Source organism: Panicum virgatum, chromosome 4N (assembly GCF_016808335.1).
Source record: "Panicum virgatum strain AP13 chromosome 4N, P.virgatum_v5, whole genome shotgun sequence".
Lineage (NCBI taxonomy): Eukaryota > Viridiplantae > Streptophyta > Magnoliopsida > Poales > Poaceae > Panicum > Panicum virgatum.
The window spans coordinates 33,245,204-33,268,416 of NC_053148.1; the positions used below are offsets into that span (position 1 = coordinate 33,245,204).

At 53.2% G+C, this 23,213-nt stretch overlaps 3 protein-coding genes across 3 annotated transcripts; all 3 read right to left on the reverse strand.

Moving 5' to 3' along the window:
- Window positions 1-2,002: 2,002 nt before the first annotated feature.
- LOC120668947 lies at window positions 2,003-5,651 on the reverse strand. The gene is made up of 5 exons (XM_039948770.1): window positions 3,764-5,651; window positions 3,147-3,391; window positions 2,926-3,053; window positions 2,709-2,840; window positions 2,003-2,554 (listed from the first exon to the last, which is right to left on the reverse strand). Exons 1-5 carry the CDS (start codon window positions 3,814-3,816, stop codon window positions 2,456-2,458), a joined length of 657 nt encoding a protein of 218 aa, XP_039804704.1. The 5' UTR covers window positions 3,817-5,651; the 3' UTR covers window positions 2,003-2,455.
- Window positions 5,652-6,320: 669 nt separating this feature from the next.
- Window positions 6,321-8,269, reverse strand: LOC120670653 (60S ribosomal protein L22-like). The gene is made up of 2 exons (XM_039950812.1): window positions 7,567-8,269; window positions 6,321-6,913 (listed from the first exon to the last, which is right to left on the reverse strand). The coding sequence occupies exons 1-2, from the start codon at window positions 8,209-8,211 to the stop codon at window positions 6,902-6,904; spliced, it is 657 nt and encodes a 218-aa protein (XP_039806746.1). The 5' UTR covers window positions 8,212-8,269; the 3' UTR covers window positions 6,321-6,901.
- Window positions 8,270-15,124: 6,855 nt separating this feature from the next.
- On the reverse strand, window positions 15,125-15,855 carry LOC120669335 (probable BOI-related E3 ubiquitin-protein ligase 3). The gene is made up of 2 exons (XM_039949105.1): window positions 15,616-15,855; window positions 15,125-15,561 (listed from the first exon to the last, which is right to left on the reverse strand). Exons 1-2 carry the CDS (start codon window positions 15,853-15,855, stop codon window positions 15,337-15,339), a joined length of 465 nt encoding a protein of 154 aa, XP_039805039.1. The 3' UTR covers window positions 15,125-15,336.
- Between the last annotated feature and the right edge of the window lie 7,358 nt (window positions 15,856-23,213).

Here is a 23,213-nt window from a genome sequence, read left to right on the forward strand (position 1 = left end):
CAACTGGAAGAGCAGCATGCAGCAGAAGATCTCTACGAGCGTCGTCGCCTGCTTAACTAGAAAAGGGCGTTTAGGCGCCAATGCCTCACCAACCGCCAGCAAGAACAGCAAGGCGGCAACTACGACTACTCCAACAGCGACCTCCACAATGTGACCAACATTGGTTGTGATGCACGCAACATCATCATCTCAAGGAGAAAGGAGCGCGAGGAAATAGAGGCATACAACCCTTCTTCCAACTACCGCATCCCAGCACATGCTTCCGCATCCTTCAAGAAGCGCAAGCCGGAAAGTACCCTTTCCCAGGGCAAGCCTCGCACTCAACACCATGGAGAAACATCTCTTGGCGGAGACAAGATCAACAAAATGCTCCTACGCAAGTGCTTCATGCACCCAAAGAGCTCTCGCATGATCTTCGAGTGCAACTCACTCCGCAAAGCCCTTGGGGCACTACTGGTAAAGGAGACTTTACCAAAAATCTAGTCGACTGCCGTATCGATTAGTTTTACCCCCGAATACTTTTCCAGTCATGTAAACCATTGCTTACGTCTATGGGCAAGGGGTAGAGGTCTTAAGAGTCAGAATCTGTCATTTTACAATTTCCGTAATCTCGACAAGTCTTCAATAAAAGTTGATTTCCTTACAAATCGACTACTTCGCGCTCACTCATCTAATCTATACCCCATCACTAATACTACTCTGAAAGCTCTGCTCAACATAGAGCAGCAATCGAGTAGTTTTGTTATGGTTTACCTCGAGTATTCTTACGATGGTTTCGTCTTGGGTAACCCAATGTGGTTCATCCTAACAGATTTGTCCTAAGAATTACTCCAGTCATTGGTTAGGACACCGTACTCGCTGGCTCGAGTAGGTTTTGAATATTCTTATGATGGTTTCGTCTTGGGTAACCCGACGGGGTTCCTCCTAATAGATCTGTCCTAGGAATTACTCCAGTCCTTGGTTAGGACACCCTACTCGCTGGCTCGAATAGGTTTTGGATATTCTTACGATTGTTTCATCTTGGGTAACCTGACGGGGTTCATCCTAACAGATCTATCTTAAGAATTACTCCAGTCCTTGGTTAGGATACCCTACTCGTTGGCTCAAGTAGGTCTTGGATATTTTTAAGATGGTTTCATCTTGGGTAATTCGACGGGATTCATCCTAACAGATCTATCTTAGAAATTACTCCAGTCCTTGGGTAGGACACCTTACTCGCCTTGCTCGAATAAGTTCGGGATATTTCTAAAATATTTTCATCTTGGGTAACTTGACGGAGTTCATCATAACAGGTCTATTTTAGAGATCAATCCAGTCCTTGTTTGGGATACCCTACTCGCTGGCTCGAGTAGTTTGTGGATATTTTCGAAAAAAGTTTTTCCCACTTGGGTGATCAGATAAGGTCTACCCTAACCGGTCAACTTTGAAAATTACCCTAGAATCCAAGGAGCCTAAATTAAGCTCCAGGTTCTCCAAGTACTCAATATAAATCTCCCGCTTGCTCGGACTACTAAAAGTGTTACACCAAGGACTTGCTGCCCTCAGTGCCTATTCAGGTTTTCTCCCCATGATCAGGTCACCAAAGTCCATAAGGTGTTCCATTTTCTCCTGGTACTTCGAGTAGTTGTCGAGAGATCCTTCGACTGCTTGGACAACCAAACTCATAGGAGCAAACTCACAGGAGCATTACTGCAAACCAAACATTTCTTCTCAAAAGAAATGCCCAATTGGCTACGGCCCATATGTTCACTTGCTAAAAGTGCTTTTCCCACTTGGTTAGTCCTATGGGATTCAATCCTAACCGGTCAGCACTAGAGTTTGAATAGAACCATGCTAGACTCTACTCGAGGATACTCCGCCTCTTACGGCACTTATGGATACAACTCTTTGTGTCTACTTCCAAAATCGAGCAGGCGCGATGCCGCCTGAGCCTATGAAGCTCTCTAAAGTGATAGTTTCTGAGTATTACTACTCGATAGATCGCAAGATCGTACAAATCAAAGGATCGCTCAATCCTTCCACAAAACAAGTACTCGACGATACACAAATTTAAATATTTGTACAAGACAAAGTTCTTGTGGCACCAAACACCAAACAATTTCATGAACAGTTCAAGGAGATCCGACCTTGTTCAAGGTCTCCACTATCTTGTCTGCAACAGCAGAGGTTTCTTCCAGATACTGATTGAATTGCTCATCACTGCAATCAGCCTTCGCGCCCTGCCCAAGCGGATCAAGTGGAGTACGTGGCCAGTAGGACTTTACCAACCCGAGTACATGTCCTACGTACATTCGGGTGGTTGTGGAGACGTACCTTTCAAAGCTTTCAGGTACTTTGTGAAGCCTCCCTGCCAACGTGAGCGGTTTATCTTCATTCCCCTCTGGGATCTCCACAAGCTTTGCCACGTCTTGAGCAGCATCTTTCACATCTCTAAGCTCTTCGAGCTCCTATTGCATCAAGTCTCGAGATTCTGATAGGTCCTTGAGTTGCTTGAGGACTGTCGCCATCTCCTGGTCAGAATCCGTCTTGATCTTCTTGAGCTTTTCAATCTCATCTGTGTTTCGGTACATAAGAATCTTTAGATCCAGTACCAAACTTTCCTCAATCTTTAACGATTTTGAGCAAGTTGTGTACTCGATTAAAAGAAAAGCTTATAAACACCAGGCAGAACAATCTAGTCGACTGCATCATATATGCTAAAGACTAACCTTTTTTGGCCTTGGAGAGTTTTTTGATCTTCTCTTGAAGGCAGCCTTCTCGGACGAGAGCTTCTTCACCTGCTCTCTCAGAGCATTTAGCTCTGAATTGTCCTGGGGCTGGCTGCTTCCCTGCTCTAACACCTCTTGCCAAAAAGTATAAAACAAAAGAATCAGTATACACTACTCGATTTAAGAAAACAAGTACTCGAGATACTCGACTACTTACCCCCAACAGCTTGAAAGCAAGCTTCAACTTCTCTTGCGGCACAGCACCCGACAAGACCTGGGAAGTAGTCGCCTGCACCACGGAGATTGTTTTCTGCGGCACTTCATCAACTTTTTCCGCAGTATTCCCTGGATTTTGGGAATTTAAAGGAAAAAAGGATCACAAAACCAAACTAAGAAAAATGGGAAGTACTCTATCAGTACAAGGCACTATAAATTTACCTGTAGGGGTCTCCTTAGAAAGCTTCTCGCCGCCTCCCTCTTTTGGAAGCCTGTCGCTTCCATCCTCCTCCGAGATTCTTTCATCGCTCCTCTCAGCATCAGGGAGTGGAGAATTCAGAAGCATAGAATTCGCCATCTCCTCGGCTTCATGAGCATCCATAGCTGGAGTACTCGGGGGCTTTTCTGCTGTCGACTTAGGGACTGAATCATCTTCAATGTCTCCCCTTGCCTCCAGGAGCGTATCACTACAAAGACAAATCGGTCAAACATGCCCTCAATATAGAGTCAAATCTACAAACAAGTTCAAGAAACTTGCGTAGATGCTCTTTTTATGGCAAGCTTTTTTACGCCGAATTTAGGGGGGCGGCCTAACAATCACGGCCTTGCCACCCGTAATTCCGGCAACATTTGTATTGGAACTACTCGCCTGTCGAGTAGTCCCAGTCCCCTTTGACAGGTCCGCTGTGGTGGAAGGGACGGTCTGTCCCACCACAGCATCATCCCCAGATGCTGTAGTCCGTGGCACCTTAGCCGCCGGACTTGAAAAAGAAAAGGTTTTAAATAAGCAAATCGACAAACTTGGCAAAGTACTCGATTGCGACCAATAAGCTACTTACCTGTCACTGGTAGCTTGTAAGGAGCTGCTACGCTTACTCACCGTCGACCGCATACCCTTCGGATGTCCCGCTTGGGTATCTGCGTTCGGAGTGGGGTTGTGCTCCCCATCACTTTTCTCCCCAGCTGCCTCTTCATCTGCACAACCAAAGTCAGATATTAGTACTGATTATGTGAAATTCCATGAGGAGATTCTTGGACTTGGTTGACAGTATAAGAGTGCTTAGAAAAAAATAAAAAGGTGATTAGTGCTTGGCAACGGAGGACTGCTCTTAAAAGGCTCCACGTCCTCCTACAGAAAAACAAACCCTGTCAGAATCCTACTAGATCAAAATACTCGATCATTACATTTTGACTACTCTAGTACTTACCTGGTTTGGAGGGTTTATGGCTGAGAAGGTATCAGGGACAACAGGTACATCTTTCAAATTCTTAAGCAGTCGCTGAATCCGACTAAACACTTCTTCATCCGAGATCTCTTCCTCTGAGTATCATGATGCATCAGTTGTTCCCTGATACTGGAAACCAAATGTTTCCCGAGCCTGTAGTGGCTGGATTATCCTTTTCATCCAGTCAAACACAATAGATTCCCCAGTCAAATTATTTTGCCTAAGCTCGGCAATCCGTGTGAGTAGCTTGGAAATTTGACTGTTGTTGACTGGTTTCTTATTCCACTCAGGCCACTGAATTGGAGGGCCTGGAGTAATCAGTGGTACGCTCTCCCATTGGTTCTCTATGTAGAACCATTTGGGTTTCCAGTCGATTATCTTGCTACTAAGCTTATAGGGGATGTACATTTTATCCTTACCCTGTCTAAGCTGAAGACCCGTACCTCCTACTACATCTAAATCATAGGAATCTGGCTACGGCTTAAGATGGAAAAGGAATCGAAAGAGCTCAAAATGGGGCTCGATGCCCAGAAAAGCTTCGCACAAATGCATGAAGATATAAATATGAACAAAATAATTGGGGGTCAATTGGTGAAGCTAGATCCTGTAGTAACGCAAAAGCCCAGAGAAGAAAACCAAACATGGGAGCCTCAATCCCCGTTCAAAGTAAGGGGCAAAAGCTACGATTTCGCCCGTATTTTCATACGGACGATCTTCACCCAAGGCAGGACGCCATTGGATGACGGATTTCACCGGCAACAGACCATCTGAAACTAGGGTTTCCAAGTCGGAGATTGAACACATACTTGGTACCCATCCTTCCTCGCGGGTTGGCTCCGCGGCTACACCCTTGCCCTTGCTTGTCTTCTTGGGAGCCATCTGGAAATCGACAGGGCGCTTCACGCGCATACAACGGCTAAACCCTAAGGGATTTGGGAGCAAGAGGCAGCAAGGAGCTTTAGATCTGGAAGCTTGAGGCAAAGAGCAAGAACAGATCTAAACAGTAAAGAGGGGAGTGGCGGCCGGTGGGGTAAAACCTAGTTTACCGTTCTATTTTATAATAATAGTGGTGGCAAAAGGTAAATACGCATAAGAGTAACAGTCAGTTACCAATTACGATAAAAATGGGATTTTCTGAGACAAATTTCTTTTCTCAGATTACATTCTGGAAAAAGAAAACACTCACATCCCTTGACAACTACTCGACTTATCTTCCTTCTTCTGGGATTGCATTCCAGAACAAAGGAAAAGTACTCGATACAGTACAACTACTCATTTATTACATTAGGTGGTACATCACCGTACAACTCTATGCGGTAATGGGCAGTGAAGCGCCACTATCGCGGGGACAACATCTACAACCCAAACAAGAACGTGAAGCACAAAGAGGTCATCAGAGCCTTGCGCCATACGAAGCTTCCTGCGGGTGACCTTATCCACAAGCAAGGTTGGGTGCAGAACGGAACCCCTACTCAAAGTCCTCGGGAATAAAGTCTGGATCTTCCTCTGAAAAAAATTAAGCAAGGGTGAGTACGAACGTACTCAGCAAGTCCAACCACACCCATGGAGAGGGTATAAACAGAATATATGCACAGGGTAAACTAAGGATAAGGCTAGGGTTTAATTTGCAGAAAGCTAATTTTTATGCATGGGTTTATTTGAAAGAAAAGGATTTTTAGAACAATTATTTTTACACGTAGGGTTGACCCACATAGGATCCAAGTTTATAAGTTGCTACCGGAATCCTCATCCGCCGTAGCACACGGCACAGCTGCCGAATACTTTTACAAAACAACTCACGCCAACCCATCCATTCCCAGAAGAAACACTAGTTGTGTGACCAAACCGTAACTCGCCCAGTACCGTGGGCACGGCTATTCGAATAGATTTTATACTCTGCAGAGGTGTGCAACTTTACTCACAAGCGGGGTACCACATCACGAACACCTTAGTGTCGGTGCAGATCCCAACAAAACCATTACCCACCTTAGCTAGACCTGACTAGCCACCACAGGATCCACCAAGGGGTCATCGACCTATCATCGAGGTTTAACCGGGGCATAAGTCACCGCTATCTTATCCGTTCTCCTTGATCACCCGTTGCTCTCAGCTCTCCTGATGGCTATCTGACCAACTAGTGGGGTTTATACTAAGCCGTTGCCACATACAACGGTCGAGTGGTTTGCACGATAGTTGAGTCAGGCAAGATGACACATCAACACAGTCCTTAATTGTGACAAGATGGATATCTCCCAATATTGCTCAACCACACAGGTACGAGCGCACCATTTGGCGTCCCACACAGGAATCACCATCCATCTCATCTAAGCATGTCTTTCATTTATTTTCCAAAAATCTCATTTTTCCCATTTTGATACTCACGCTTTTCTTTGTTTTGAAAATATTTCATAATAATATTTGAAGGGCAATGAGTAACTGGGTCCTAAGCGCTCTAGCAGGGTTTATCATCCAAACGGAGTAAATCATATTCAGAGATAAACCTATGTTATCAAGGAATGGTCAAAGCAATCAAGGAGTGGCTATCCAACCGGGTTTTAGCAGCAAAACAATATGCAATTTTGAAAACAGGCCAATATGTTGTGCTTATAAAACTGGGACAAAATATGCATCAAAAAATGAGATTGAACTTGCCGTTCGCAAAGCCTTCCGGGAAGTCCTGATCGTGGCACTGTCCTTCGGGTTTGGGCTCGCGGTACTGGTCGGCGAACTCATCGGCGTTCTCCTCGTCAGTCACTCCGTCGGCTACACGCGAGAATGGCACAACAACAAACAAACAAAAATAAATACAAACATAAAATAATATGGGCTCAAGAGGAGATGAAAATTAGAGGAATAGATAGTATATGATTTTAGAAGAATTTAGGAAGAAGAATCATGTGAATCGGAGCTTGGATGGATGAGATAATGCATTTATGAGATTGGATGCTTAATTAATTCCGAAAATTGAGGTGGCATAATCTGTATACGGCTGGTAATTGCGTGTGGTGTATTTGGGCTGGTGTTTGGGCTTTGCGGCTAGCATTTGGGCTGGTATTTTTGTTTTGTTTATGTGGGCTGGCTGAACTAAACAAGGCGCACATGTGGGAGAGGGTCACGGGGACAGAACAGGGACATCGTCCCCTTCCTCTGCGCCTCCATGGCTGCAGGCTCGAGCTTTCGGAGCTCTGCCAAAACGGCATTCCCGGCCACGGTTCTCAAATCCGAGGGCATGGGGAGAGAGAGGAGAGTGAGGGGGTTCAGTTTTGGAGACTCCGGGCATGGGTGAGGGGGTGGAAGGTGGTCGTCCACGGGCGGCCGTTGATTGCGGCCATGGCAGTTCGTGGAGAGCTCGGCTCCGGTAGGGAGAGGGAAGGGCGCAGCTTTGGGAAGGTGGAGGAGGGCGTGGAGGTGCTCACCGTAGGAGGAATTGAACTAGGCTGGCTCGATGGAGGAGATCGACGGTGGCTCTCTTCTTGCTGAAGAACCGAGCAAGAAGGAGTTGGGGCGAGGGAGAAGGTGAGCCGCGGAGCGGGGTGGCTCAGCGAGCTCGGGACCGCGGCGAGCTGTGCCAGCGCTCCACCGGCCGCCTTCAATGGAGGTGCTGTGGCCGGACAGCAGCTAGCGAGCGTCGCTTGCGGAGCGGTGGTGCTGAGATGATGGTGCGCAGGCGACGAGCCAGGTCGGGCAGGGGCGAGCAGCGCGGTGAGCATCCCGGGGCGCGTGGAGCTCGTGGGACGCGAGGCTGAGGCGTTGTGTCTCACGGCGGCGGTCGCGGCGGCCGGCACGGCTTTGGCCCGGCGAGCAGCTCGGCGTGGTGATGGGACGATATGGCAACTCGGCGGCAGCGGCTTGGCACTACGCGGGCGGCACAGTGTGGCGTGCTGCATTGCCCGCGAAGCTCGCGAGGGAATCCCGGCTTTTGCTCGGCTTGCGTTGCGCGTGCTGGTGGTGTGCTGCGCGTGGTGGTGCTGTGCCTGGCTTGGATGGCTTGCATGCTGCGGCAGCTGCTGGAACAAGGTGACCAGCATGCTGTGGATGGCCTGTGCGTGTGCAGCTTGCATATGCAAGCACAAGAACTTGGAGGGGGGAGAGCAAATGGTTTATGGAGAAGAAAAAGAGATTAACTTGATTAGAAAGTGCAACGGGAAAGGTAATTGGATGTAGATTAGATGCATGGTGAAAATTAGATGGCAAAGGAGTTTGAACTAAAAAGATAAGTTTTTGCAATAGGTTTTGAAAATGGTTTTTAGCGAGTGAATTTGGTTAGCGAATTTTAGGGATGTTACACCAGGGAAGCGAGCTACCTCCTCCCGTTCACGTTCCTCCATGGGGCTAGAACCTACCCTCGGCCTATGCGGGCCACGCTGCGGTCGAGGAGGCGGCCGAACCGCGTCCGCCAGTGCCCGCAGATCTGGCACCGCTGGAGGCAGTGGATCTGCGTCTGTAGAAGGTGGCCGGTCTGCACCCATGGGGGCCGCTGACCTTCCTGCAAGGCGACCTCCGGCTTGACCTGGAACGGCGGCGTCCGACCAAGGCACCCGAGGCGGTGGCCGTCGTCGTCGTCCCATACAGGTAAGTTCCCCTACCCTTTGCTATGTCTGTTCTATTTTTACGAATTGCTCGTGTACACTTGTCCCGACTGTTGACTGCATTACCTTGTGTGTCATGCTGCGTACATTTCCTGCTCATTTTATGCTTCGATTAGGCTAAAACCAACAGGGCAGCATGGACTCCTGAACATACCCAGGCCTTTTGTCGTATTTACTACAACCAAATCAATAATGGAAACTGCATGAGGGGTGTGATGAACAAGTCTGGGTGGAAAGAGGTCCGATCCAGATTCTATGCTGCCACTAGGTTGATGCAGGACACCGAGCAATTTGGGAACAGGTATAGGTAGCTGAAGGGTTTGTGGCAGTTCATACAGAACCTCAGGACTGATTCAGGGCTTGGCTGCAGACCCGATGGTTCTGTAGTTGCTACTGAGACATGGTGGGAAAATAACACACAAGTACGTCTTGTATGCAATCTGTGCCTTCAGGTGGTAGGTGCTGCATCGATGATTACTCGTGATATGAGACTCTAATGATGCTCTTGATGTTGTGCAGGGGCATCCTGAGTGGAAAAGCTGCAGCACGGTTGGCCAATTTATCTTGAAGAATTGGACCACATGTTCATGGGAGTTGCAGTTGATGGCTCGACTTCCTTTATTCCTGGAGATTACACCCCCTGGACGAAATCCCAAGTGATGAAGAAGAAGATTCAGAAGAAGAACAAGACCTGCACACCCCCATCAGCATTGGCAGCAAGAGGACCAGCAGCACCCAAAGCATGTGCAGTACTGCAACCAGCCCCAAGAAGAAGTTGAAGAGCCCAGCAGTCAAAGCCATGGTGTCCGAAATGAAAGAGTTCAACGTCAACCATAAAGACAGGACTACAACAATGGAGGGCTTCATGTCCAAAAGGAATGAGGTGAGGGAGGAACAAAAAGCACATAGGAGGCACTTGTTGACAACATCATGAACATGGCAAGGGATTGCGGTGTCACCGAAGACAATGTGCTGCTGTGGATTGGTGTGCTGAAAATAGTCAAGGACGAGGATGCAACTTTGTCGTGGTGTGGCAAACCACAGCCGGGTGGCGGAATGCACCCGACTAAGCCCAGAGGGTGAGTACTCAGGGGTTAGATAGGATTAGTTCGATCTCGCTCAAGAACACGATGAACACAGCAGGTTTAGAGTGGTTCGGACCGCCGGAGCGTAATATCCTACGTCCACTGTGTGTTGTATTGCTCGAGTCTGGGTCCAGCGTGCGTCTATGTGTGCTCGAGAGCCCTTGTGTACAGCGAGTGCCTCCCTTTTATATCTCAAGGGAGGCGCATACATGGCCGTTGGGTCCCCGACTGGTGGGCCCAACGATGCAGTATAAAATAACGTACTATTGATACATTATGGTGTTGTAGGCGAAGGAGATCTCTCTCCTGGATTTCCTTGCTTGCTCCTTGAATCCCCCGTTCAGCATGACTAGGCGCTGTCTCGTCGAGACAGCGCCAGGTGTAGCTAGCGGCGTCGCCTGCCACGTAGCTGAACGGGCCGTGTAGCTTGCGGCGTAGGCGGCATGATGGAAAAGTGCCGTGCCGTCGTATCCAATTAATGCAGCAGACGGGCTCTACGCGGGTATGGCGCAGGCGGCTGCACTGTGTACCTCAGTAATACGCGGTCTACAGTGAGGCCTGACAAAGGCTGCCCCGCGTGCCGCGGCAGCAGAGCACGCCTCCACCACCCGCATTGAATGCGGTGAGTGGACGAGTCCTCCAGTGGAAGACCCACGCCCATACCCGCGCCTGCGGGACCCGTGGAGCCTCCGGACCCCCCAGCAGTATGCTGGCTCTTCGCGCGTGGGAGATCCGGACAGATGCGGGGAGGTCCCGGACCCCTATGTGGGTCTGGGCCCTCGGCTGTTGGCTCGGAGCTTCCATTCCTCAGGGACACATGGTGTCGCCGGACCCATCCCAGAGCGAGGAGCGGGTCCGGGGCCGTTGGCCCGGTAAGGTAGGAGCCTGACCCGTAGGGCCCGGCTGCTCCGCCCCTTATCGCGAAGTTACGGTTGATCACGCGAGTCCTGCTTTGCTGCAGTAGAAGTGGGTATCCCTGCTATAGGGTACCGATAGTGGCCCCCGGGCCCACCTCGGGGGAAGTACGAACCCGCAGGTGGGGCCACTACTGCGATTTGGCTATGCATAACTTGCAGCCTCTTACTGCAGGGGTCTTGACCGGCTTTGACCATCCATCGGATTATTTGCTGCCTCATCACATCGTAACGGCTTACTGACTCGTGGCTCCCACGCTCAGTGGTTCACCTAGTCACGCGCGCGACGCTCGGCATTGTTGCGGCCGGAGTAAACGGGATATTTACCACCGGCGCAGTTCCCGAAAAGCTTGGTCATGCCAGCGCTTAATTCGCGCACGTCAGCTCAGCTTCCGCCTCGCTTCGCGCACAGGTGACGGTTCAGATCCCGCCTTTTCACACCTATGTTTGTTACCCGCTCTCCCTGACAGGCGGGCCTGGGCTCCGTTGTCATGGACTGTGCGGTTAACACCAGGTGCGGGCGTCGCTTGGGTTCCAGCGACGGTTCCGGGGCGCCCGGTTGGGTCAGGCTTCATAAAGGGGCGAACCGCATACCGCGGTTACTTTCCCGCATTCGCCTTCTTCCTTCCAACCTTTGCACCCCTTTGCCTTCGAGCTTCCTCGCCCCTTGCTCCCCCCGCGCAGATTGCTCCTCACCTCCATAGTGAGATGGCATCCCTTGCTCATCCCCGCCGTTTCCAGACCGAGGAGGAGCTGAGCGTGGTGCGCCGCCTGCTTGGGTGGAGTGCATAGGAGACTGCTTGGGGGATTCGAGCAGGCTCGGTTCCCCTCGGCAGCCTGCGCGCCGGGGAGTTTGTGCTGTTCATCTCGCACATCTCCACCGGCCTGGGGTTGCCGATCTCCTCATTCTTCCTGCTGCTGCTGGAAGATTTCGGCCTCCAGCTTCAACACCTCACGCCGCACTCCATCCTCTTGACGGCCATCTTTGTGCACCTGTGCGAGATGTTCGTGGGGGTGCGGCCCTGCGTCCTCCTCTTCCGCCACTTCTTCCAGTTGGTGAAGTCCGGGAAGAACAAAGACGAAGTGGGGGCGTACTATTTCCAAACGAGGAGTGACCTGCGGTCACCGTACATCCCCGAGCTCACTGGCGGGAAGTGGGAGGAGTGGCGCAGGGAGTGGGTCATCGCCACCACCGAAGCCAACGAGCGCCTGGTCATGCCGACCGAGGGACCTGCCTCCGACCGTTTATCCTGGAGGGCCATGCCGTCCCTGCTGCCGGATTTCGACTCCGTGCTGAGCAAGATCAGGTCGCTGGCGGAGAGCGGCCTCACCTCGCTGCACGTGCTCGGGGACTTCCTGAAGCGCCGAATCGCCCCCCTGAAGCAGCGACCGCGTCCTGCTTGGAGCTTCACCGGCATCAACGACTGCTGCAGGACCCACCGCGGGGAGGACAGCGACCTGACCCAGGATGCCATGGAGGTCCTGGTGCGGGCGGTGACGGGGGAAGTCTTCATCCCGGAGCACCTGATCCTTCCCCAGGACTCGCACCTGATGACCGCGGTGCTGGCCACCCTGCCGACTCTCGACGATGGTGGGCTGGCCGCACGCCAGACCGGAGGCGACCCGGACTGTGGGATTCGGATCCCTGGTGCGTCCGGGGAACAAGCCGTGCCGAGCGTCGCGGGGTCCGGCCCTACTGCCAAGGGCAAGCAGGCCGTGGCTGGTAGCGCCACTACGAGCGGTCCCAGCCTGGCTCGGAGCAGCTCCGGCGCGTCGGAGGAGGAAACGGGCCGGCGCAGGTTGCACCGGGGCGACGGGACCCCAGTTGCGGAGCCCGCCACGAAACATCAGAGGACCGCTGAGGACGCGGGCCAGGGTAGTTCCCGGGCCCCCGGCTCTCGCGGGACCTCCGGAGTAGCCGCACCGCCACAACCACCGCCGAGAGATAACTCCCCCCGGCAGCAACAGCAGCAGCGGCAGCCACGGGAGTAGCAGCAGCAGCAGGAGCAACCATCGAGCCTCCGAGGATGCTGGAGACCCAGCGCTTCAGGGTTAGTGTTATGTTGTTCACTCCCCTTGTTCTCGGTGCTCGGTCTTATGCTGAAGGCTTCTTCTCTTTGTTCGCCAGGGCTTCTCGCCCTAACAGTTCTTCCACCGCCGTTGGCTCGTCAGTGGGGGTCCAGGCGGCAGGGGCCTCGACGACGACGGCGGGTGCGAGGAGCCCGGGTGCAGCGGTTTTCGCTAACCTGGTGGCACCCAACACGGCTGCGGCGAGTGCGCCATCACCAGGCGCTGCAAACGCCCGACGCAACGGCGGGAGCTACGGCGGGTGCGGGGAGTGGGTTGCTGTAACACCCTAATCTAAATTTCAGCAATTAATAATAAATTTAATTGGTTTATTTAATTTTCTAGGAATTAATTTGCTTAGCCTTGCATTTATAATTTATTTTTGCTTCATAAAGTAATTAAAATTTATTGTAGGGCTAACTTATTTGTGCATTCATGCTGGTGCATTGTTTGTTTGAGTGCATAGGAGTTTGAATTCAAATAGTTTGAGTGGAGTTTGAAAAGAAAAGAAGAAAGAAAAAGAAAGGAGAAGGAAAACCCAGCCCAAAAGTTGTTGCAGCCCAGCCTGCTCCCTTTCCAGCCCGCGGCCCAGCAACCCGCTCAGCCCAACCCGCAAGCTGGCCCAGCCCTCTCCTTCCTTTCCCCGCGCTCGGCCCATCTCCCTTCCGGATCGACCCAGGATGGCTGTACCTCCTCCTCACGCCCTCCGCTCAACCCGCTCCAGCTAGCGCCCACGCCCGCACGCGCTTCGTCCTTCCGCGACGCTGACAAGACGGGCCCGCCCGACAGGCACTCCACCCGCACGCGCGCTCAGCCCGCTCTCGCCTGCGTTCGCTCGTGCCTGTTGTCCCGTTCTGTGTCTGACAGCGCGGCCCCACTCGTCAGTTCCGCCTTCCCCGCCGCGCCACGCAACACCGGCCTCCCCGCAATCCCCGGCCGTGATCTCGCCGCGACCTTCCCTCAGGCCCGCACACCGAGATCCCCGGCTCCCCCTTTAATTGGCGACCGCAGCCCCCCTGTGCCCTCCTCCCATCCCGAAGCCGCCTCTAACCCTAGCTCCGCCCGCCGCACCCTACTCAGCCGTGCAACCGTCACGCCGAGATCCCGACGAGCCTTCCTATCCGAGCGCACGCCGAGATCCTCGGCCATCCTCTTTAAACCACCCCACGGATCTCCCTGCTCCCCATCTCACCTCACAACCACCGCCAACAAACCCTAGCCACCTCCGCCACGCCATCGCCGGTGCAGAGTCTCTGCGCCGCCGTGCTCTCACCGCGCCAGTGCCTCACAGCCACCGCAAATCACCCAGGAGCACCGCCTCGACGCCGGCTACCTTCCTGAGGCCTTTGCCTCGACCCTAGTCCCGTGCCGCGCCGGGATTTCACTCGAACCCGTCAGAGTAGGTAAATCCATTCCCATGCAATCCCTCCCCGCCGGCGTTCCTCAGGTTCAACTGACCCACCTCCCGCGTTCGCAGATCGACCGCGAAGCTTCCCGTGTGATCCAGGAGCTCGGAGGCGCGCTCCATCATCCCGGACCCGAGCGCCACCTGTGCACCGCCACCGGGCCCCGCCGTCGACCCCGCTGCGCTCCATCTCAGGCCAATCCGAACCCTCGGTAAGCCGCTGCCCAACCTTCCTATGCTTTTGCAAGTTCCCGTAGGCCAGGGCATGTCCTAGGTGCCGGTACACCGCACGCCGGCGAGCACCAACGCCCAGAGCCGCCGCCGCAGTCGCTTTTGTGCCCCCGAGCCCTGCTGTACCCAGCTGTTGCCTGCAGTAGTTTACCCGTGTCGCGAGCTACCTCCCTGACCCGAACCCGTGCCGAATCGAGCCCCGGAGCGGCCGAGTAGCCAACTCCGGTGAAGCGCCGCCGCGGGGGCTCCTGCTCCGGTGAGCCGCGCCACCTTCCCCGCGCCCCCTTTGCTCTCAGGCGCCGGATCAATATCCTACGGCACACAGCAGCCCGCGCCGGAGTCAAACGGGGAAGATACCGGTCAGCGCCTGGCGCTTTTGTTAAAGACCCCCCGGGTTTTCCCGAAATCAACCCGCACTCCAGTTGTATTCAAAAGTATTTCAATCTAAGCCCTGGTTTTAATGTTTAGGCCCCTGAGTTTATTTAAAATAGAACCCGCCATCTAGTTAAGGTCTTTTTGCATGTCAGCCCCTAGAACTTTCTGGTTTTTGCACAAAAACCCCTGGTTTTTGCCCAGAACCCCCTGTAACTCTATTTTTCTTACAGTTTAGTCCCTGAATCTTGTTTTAAGCGTAGTTTTCACGTTCTAGCTCCGTTTTAGGCGTTCTTTATGGAGTTAATTCCCTCAATGCCATCAAAATTTAAGGCAATCCCTTTAATGCCATCAAAATTTAGGCCATCTCTTCATTGCCACTGAAATTTTACTCCAATCCCCTCAGTGCCATTCCGTGAGTCAGCTGTTAGATTGACTGTTAAATTAGATGAAAAGACATTATTGCACCTTGGGTCTTGGGCTCTTGGCATGCGCACGGACGGGCGAACGGACGCCGTAGGCTTCAGGAGACCAGGACAAGGAGCGAGGCGTTCTTGGCCACCGCGCAGACGGGGCACGCGTCCGCGCCGGCCTCGCACGCGCGGCACAGGCACAGGTGCCGGCATTGGAGCAGCAGCACGCGCGCCTCGCCGCCGCCGCAGGACCTGCACGACGGTGGCGACGAAGCGCCGTCGCCCGCGGCCGGCGCCCGCGGCGCCTCGAAGCAGCACGACCGCGCGTCCTCGGCCTCCGCGCCACGCTCGACCAGGTCCTCCTCCGGCCGTCACGGGAGCAGCAGCACGCGCGCCTCGCCGCCGCCGTAGGTCCTGCACGACGGTGGCGACGAAGGGCCGTCGCCCGCGGCCGGCGCCCGCGGCGCCTGGAAGCAGCACGACCGCGCGTCCTCGGCCCCGCCACCGTCACCCGCGGCGCAGCTGGTGGGCGGCCGGAGGAGGACCTGGTCGAGCGTGGCGCGGAGGCCCGCGACGATGGCCTCGTGGCTCCTGGCGACGCCCATCCACGCCTGGCACTCGGCGCCCATCCGCAGCACGGGCGCCCTGCCGCCGCGGGGCGGCGGCCAGCAGCGCCGGGGTGTGCCGTCGCCCTGCTCCGCGCGTCGTCTCCGGTCGCCCCTGGCACCAGCAGCGGCGCCAGCCCCTGCATCCCCGCCGCCGGCGGGCTGGTGCGCGGATCGGCGGTGCTGGCGCGGAGCTGGCGCGCGGATCGACGGCGACGAGCGTGTGGGGGGGGGGGGCTCCTGGCAGCGGGGGCGCGTCGCCCTCCTGCGCCGCCCTCCTGCAGCGCAACGCGGGGGCCTCCTGGCGGGGGTGGGTCCGCGCGCAACGCCCTCCTGGCGCCGCGTCGTCGGCGCGCGGATCGACCGCGGTGCTGGCGCAGGGGGCTCCTGGCGGCGGGGGCGCGTGCGCGCCGCCCTCCTGCAACACGATCCGAAGGGGTGGCGGCGGGGGAGTGCGGGCTCCTAGCGGTGTGGGCGCGTCGCCCTCCTGCGCCGCGATCCGAAGGGGGGAGGGGTGGTGTAACACCCCTGTGTTAATCGTCTCGCTAATCTTGAGTTAAACTCGCTAATCGTGGACTCAAATTCGTCGTTAACGCTAATCGCGTTCGCTTAGTAAACATCTACTTAGCTGTGTTCGATCTCGTTTTTGTCCTTGATCCGAGCCTCAAATCAACTTTCGCCCAAAATGAAAGTTGTAGATCTTCTTTTTCTCTATAACTTTTATTTTGGCCAAATTTCATGTTCCCATATGAAATTTGGAGTTTCAACTGTTCAAATTCGAGCCAAAATCATTAAACGAAGAAACAGTGCATCTCCAGTGCTCAGCACTGTGCACGCCCGCGCCCATACCGGCGACTGAACGCCGGCGAGCGCGTCCACGCGTCGGCAATCGCGCCCGACGCCGCTCTTCTCCTCTCACGGTCGCCTCGAAGCTTCCCGTGCCGTCCCAATCCTCCTTCCTCCTTCCTCTGAGCTAGGTCGAGCTCGAGCGAGCGAGCAGAACCAAGCGACATCGCCGTCGTTCGTCGCTCCGGCCAACCCTCGCCGTCCCACCTCAATCCGTCGCACTCCGAGCTGCGCGACCCCGCCCCGAAGCTCCTCCATCCCTCCACGAGCGCGGCCGTGCCCTACCCCGGCCAAAGTCGAGCTCCAGACCGTGGCCACCATTGCCGTCGCCCCGAGCTTCGCCACCCCCACGTCGAGCACCACCTTCCGGCCTTCCTTCGCGCAAAACGAATCCTCGGTGAGCTTCCCCGCAACCTGCTCTCGCTCCCCGACCCTCTCTTCACCCAAATCCGCGGCCACCGCCGTCGGAGCGCCGCCGCGCCGCCGCGAGCACGCCGGCCGCCGCCCGCACACGCCGCTAGCCCCCTCTGCTCCTCCCTGGCGCCACCTTCGCGCGCCCTAGGGCCACCCGGGCTCCCTGGAGCTCGCGCCGCCCGCCCTCGCCGCCGGCCGGCCCGGGCCACGCCGGAACACCGGCCGCCGCCGCGCGCCCGCCCTGCGCCGCCGCGGGCCGCCGCGCCCCGCCTGCGCCGCCCTCCGCCGCGCGCCCGCGCCTGCCTCGCCGCCCTGCCCCCCCCGGCCGCCTGGCGCCTCGGCCCGGCCGCCGCAGCGCCGCTGGCCGGCCCCGCCGGCGGGGAGCGCCGCCGCGGGCTGCGCCCGGCCGCGCGCCGCCCGTGCGCGCGAAACAGAGGAGGTGGGGGGCGAGCCTGGGTCCCTGGCAAGTGGGGCCCGGCTGTCAGCGCCCCCCCCTTTATCTTTTATGTTTCTTTCAATTATTTCAGCTGATAATTCATAATTGTGTAGAAATTCACAGATAAATGCGAAAAATGCCAAACAAATTTTGTTAGGTTTCTAAAATCTGGATCTTCAGAGGAAAAATACTTAATCATGCATTTTATCACTTTTTCTCTGATGAAAAATTCAATTTGTGTTTAACTTAGTTTATTTTGTACCACTTGTTTTGTTACTCTAAAAATTATGAAAAATTTGCAGTGGATTACTCATTTCATGTATAGTCCACTGTAAAAGTTTCAGGGCCTGTTGCTATGCACTTTTAGGTAGATCTGTTTATACTTCGCTGGCTTGCTAGGGTTAGTTATTTTGTTTCGTGCATGCAAAGCAAATTCCTGTTAATCCATGCTAACCTAAGTCGTTTTAGTAGTTGTTTTCAAAGGAAACACCTCAGGCTAAATGTTTAAACCTTGTTTTCGCATCGTAAGCTCTTATGCATTGCTCTGTGTCCTATCTGTTGCATGACATATTTTATTCGTGTAGACGCCACGACCGACGCTGTCCACGAGCTGATCGTTGAGCCGGTCCAGGAGCCACGAGCAGAGGATCAGCAGCAGGTCGCCGTTGAGCACGCTCCAGCAGACCTAGTTAACCCCGCTGACTTGCAAGGCAAGCCCCGGAGCATAACCATAATTTAAAGTATTCATTGTTTATTTAAGTATTGTGCATTTATGTTCTAGGAGTTGAATGGAACCATAGTATGCATGTTCCCTAGGTACCGTGGGCCTATACTAGTATGCAGGTGTCGATAGCTATGCTTTGCTAAATAGGTTTTCGGTAGAAGTCGAGTGATTGCTGTCACTCGCGAGTTTAGGATCTTGATCCCTTAGCTTGGGCTTGAAATGAATTGTTGAGTAAAGAGAAATGGAGACCGGGCGGAAATGAGTTGGTTTTGGTATGGAATGGATGGAAAGTAAGCTCCGCCTGTGTCGATTGAGGACCGTTCCGTTGTTGGCAGTGCTGATCGAGGATTGAACAGTACTAACCACATACCGGAAGTAGGAGGTAGTCGAAACCGGTAAGCTGTGTACCACCTTACAGCGGTAATTTGAATTCCGCCATGCTACGCTGGGCGTGGGAGTTGGCGGGTGTTGGATAGGATGCCGCCTCCGGGTTCTCCGGGAGTTCACTGCGAGGGGCCCATCACCTGGGTTTTAGCAGGCGTAGTTCAGATGCCGTGGTAATGTGGAAACAGTTGACGCGAGTGGCCCGACGGGGCTTGCATGTGTCGTGTGAGTTAGGTCCACCTTGCAAGGTTAAATCGGATCGATTCGCCGTGACTCGCGGTTATGAGAGCCTTGATCTCTTTGTCACATCGTAGTAAGAAAGTGGAATGGAAACAGAATGGAAAAGACTGGTTTGGAGTTACTAAAAGATAATCTGATCCACCATGTGTGTTTTAGATGAATAGGCGAATTTAGTAATACTTGGTATACTAAATGGAGCTAAAATATTGAAAGTAAGGATTCACTTCTAGCAGCCTTTCAGCAAAAGAACTCCAGAGCCAAAAAGCTTTGCATGTCTAGGTAATGGGCTAAGTATACCCAGAGTCGGGTAAGCCTTGCTGAGTATTAGTATACTCAGGGTTGTTGTTGTAACCCCTTTTGAGCAGGTTGTGTCCCGGCGGACTTCGAGGAGATCTGTGCGTCCTGGATTGGACAGCCGCTTCCTCCAGGTTGGACCGTCGAGTGGGCCCCGTCTTCCCCGTGAAGATTGGGCAGGTTGGCGTCACATCGGTGGGCAGGATGTGGAGCTCACCTTTTATCGTCGTCGTAGCTATCGTATTGTATTTCAAACTCAGTTTTAAACTTCCGCTGTGCGTTTGAACTCTGTTGTTTGTATTTAAGACTTTTATGTAAAACTGGTGTTGTAAATTAATTTGAAGATTTCTGTATGCGGGTAACACCTGTGCTCGTCTTCGTACGGGTCTAAGTGCAATTGTGATCCTGGAGTACAGTAGTTTAATCGGGATTTTACCCGACAGCCTGTCAGGTTACACCGTTTTAAGTGCACAGTAACTGGATTAAGTATTAAGATGATGGTTAGTGCATTTAAGCCGGTCTAATTTGGACGGTGCTGCTACAGCTGGCATCAGAGCTCTAAATTGCACTGGGGTGATTACCTTGCAACGATTTAAAGTTTTCGAAAAGTTGACGCTAGATGCGCTAAGGAATAGAATAGATAGTTCGTATGCCCTAATTATGTTATATAGGTTAGGTGGCAACTAAGTATCTATTTTATTCCAGCACTTCCAGCTTTTACTTTTTGTTAAACCTTATTTCGGTAACGACGCACCTACGTTGAGGTAAGCAAGGTAAGCATTCTGGTAGTCCTTAGAATAGCCCACGTGTTTCATACGTGCGCGGGTCCCGTATGTTGAGCATACGAGGAGGTGATAAGGCTCAATTCAAATGAGCCTGTCGCTATCTGCCGCCTGATATGGAGTGCGGATTTCATGTCGTGTGATTGTGATCACGGCCATTTCGTAAGGCAATGTTACGAGATGTAAACCTGTCATGCGGTTGGCCATGACCGTGACCCTTGGGACACGTCTACCCTTGGATGTCCCGTAAGGCGAGTGTACGGGAAGTGAATACGTTGTTATGACGTATGCAGCGCTGCCCATTCAGCGTCGAACGTCTGGGTGCCATCTCTATAGTGGATGGTAATGTATGTGTGAATATGTGGGAAACTGCATATGCGTTACCCGTGTGGCGTAGGACACATGGGGGCCGTTCGTGTGTGCTGGCACGAAGGGTCCAGAAATGGATATTTATATCTGTCTCTGTGTTCTCCTGCAGGAAACTAACCACGTTAAGCGCGTTATAAAATCCTTGATCGTAGGAACGACTAGTCTATATATAGGGAGAGTACGTAATTGTGCCACCAATTGTTCTCGTATACCATATTTTGGTACTTGTTTGGGTGAGATACGCTAGAACGTGGCATGCATCTTGTATTCCTGAGTTGTGTGTTTGTTTTGTTACCTTCGGTTGCGCTTCACAAAAATTTATTTGGATCACTATGTTTTTACTATGTGTTCTTAAAAATTTATTTGTGTTGCGTTACCAAGTTTAAACTTGTTTCTTTTGAAAACTGTCACTTACGTCAGCACTATGTGTTCTTACAGATGGCTAGCTTCACGCACGTGATCGTGGACGCTGAGGGTTGGGCGCACTCCAGTGCCCTCCACACCGGCCACTTTCCTCGTCTGCTGTGGCAGATGCTCAGGGCGTTTGACTACACTGAGCCCCCACAGTACTCCGGACACGAGTCTAGCTTGCTGGGCACCGAGCGCTGTCAGATGGTTGTGAAGATTCCTGCTTGCCCCGCTCGCCTGGACTGGGACTCGTGGCAGCTCACTGTCTATGGTAGGAAGCTGGCAGACTCCTGGGAGATTGCAGCTAGGAGGGCCATTGAGGAGTTCTCAGAAAAGCATAATGCAGAGGTGATAGATACTCCTTACAGTGTGTTTCCTCTGAGGGATGAGACCACTCAGGCCTATGCAGATCGGGTTAACCGCAACCTGAACATCATGATGCCCGACTACAGCGTCAGGACAGCACTCTCGTTCAGCTACTCCTCAGCTTTGAGTAACATGTATGAGCAGCTTCGTGAGGAGAATGCGATATGCAGGAGCAAGGCTCGAGAGGCTCACCTCCATGAGCAGCACATGATTGGTACCCAGGACAAGATCAAGACCCTGAAGGCCAAGTCCAGAGCAAGGAAGATCAGGATTCAGGAGTTGCAGGAGGAGTTAGAGAACAGGACTCAGATGGTGCAGCACCTTGAGGGGCAGCTTCAGCAGGCCCAGGAGTGGATTGAGGACGCCCAGGCTCAGGTGCAGGCAGCAGCAGAGATGGAGGCTGATGCAGTAGAGGAGGAGCCAGAAGAAGAAGAAGAGGAAGAGGACCCTGAGGAGATCGAGGGAGTGTCTGGAGTCGAGTCGGGACCTGGGACTCCGTGAGGACGTGGATGGATAGTGTTGATTCTCCCCTTGCAGTGTAGCCTTACTGTAGGATAGTTGGGTAGGATGACCAACATAGAGCTTTAGGCTAACCTTGGGTTGAGAATTCTTTTGTGGCTCAGTAGTTCGAGTCATGTAGGATAACCCTCCTAGTGTGGTGTGTAGCTGGGTCGTGTAAGACCCCGTAGTGGTGTGTTGTAGGGTCGTTTGTGAACCCTTCTCCCATGTTAGTTTGTTGCCGTAACACGGCTTGGTTTGTACTGAATCTAGTTCCAGCTGAAGCAGCGTGGCTGCTTATTGTAAATTTTACTCCCGTAATGATCTTTTCTGTCAGTGTGTGAAATTTCAGCTTTGAGTTGCGCTTTGATCGTCTTCAAAACTGAAAACTTGTGAGCGATGTTTAGTATTGCATACGTTAGAACTACTCTGGACAGAAATTGTTGGGTGAGACGGTTTCAACCGAAGCAAGTAAATTTAATTCCCTTGGTGAACCATCTCGCGAGAGAAATGATTCATGCCGTGTGTTCATATTATATATGCACATTCTTTACTTGCATGAATTAGTCCTGATAGCGAAATGGCTAACCAGGGGAATGACTATTTTGCAGATGGGTGATAACCATGACAATGACAATCACGAGGCACTGCCCCAGCAACCTCCCTCTTTGGCTCAAGCTGTTGCAGCTCTTATCGCCGACCGCAACGAGCAGACGGAGTTGATAAGGCAACTGGTGCAAGCCCAGGTCAATGCCGGCAGAGGTCGACATGCTCCCCCGCTAGCACCCGCAGAAACTGACTATGTCGGTTTTCTGGCCACCCAGCCACCTCTGTTCCATTTGGCCGATGATCCCCTTGAGGCTGATGCCTGGATTCGCACCATTGAGGATAAGTTCAGCATCCTCAATTGCACAGAGATGGACAAAGCCGCCTTTGCAGCGCAACAGCTGCGAGGACCTGCGAAAATATGGTGGGTCAATCACAAGGCTCTACTTCCCGCTGGTACACGTCTCTCCTGGGATGAGTTTGTGGCAGCTTTTAAAGCACACCACATCCCTACCAGTTTGATGAGGAGAAAGATGGCAGAGTTCCTAGCCCTGAAGCAAGGGACTAACACCGTGCTGCAATATGCTCAAACCTTCAATCAGCTATCTCAGTACGGCGGTTTTCATGTGGATACTGATGAGAAGAAGCAGGATTGCTTCAGAAGGGGACTCAGCACAAAGCTTCAAGACAAGCTAGCTCTCACCACGTGCAACAACTTTACTGATCTGGTTAATAAGGCCATCACGCAGGAAGATGCCACGCTGGCACACAAAGCTGATAAGAAGAGAAAAGCACCTGCTGGATCCTCCAGCAATGCACCCCAGAGGTACAAGCTGGTTCAGACAGGGAATCAGCAGGCTTCAAACCGTCCTCCACAGCAGGGCCGTTGGGTCGCTAGGCCACCCCAGCAACAGCAGCAGTGGGCACCTCGTTTCCCGACACAGCAGCAGAGGCCGCTAATGCTACAAGCTCCACGCCCCAACAACTACCCTTGTTACAATTGTGGTAACCTGGGGCACTTTGCACGAGACTGCCGTCTGCCACCTCGGCAGAATATCTACAAGACTCCAGCACT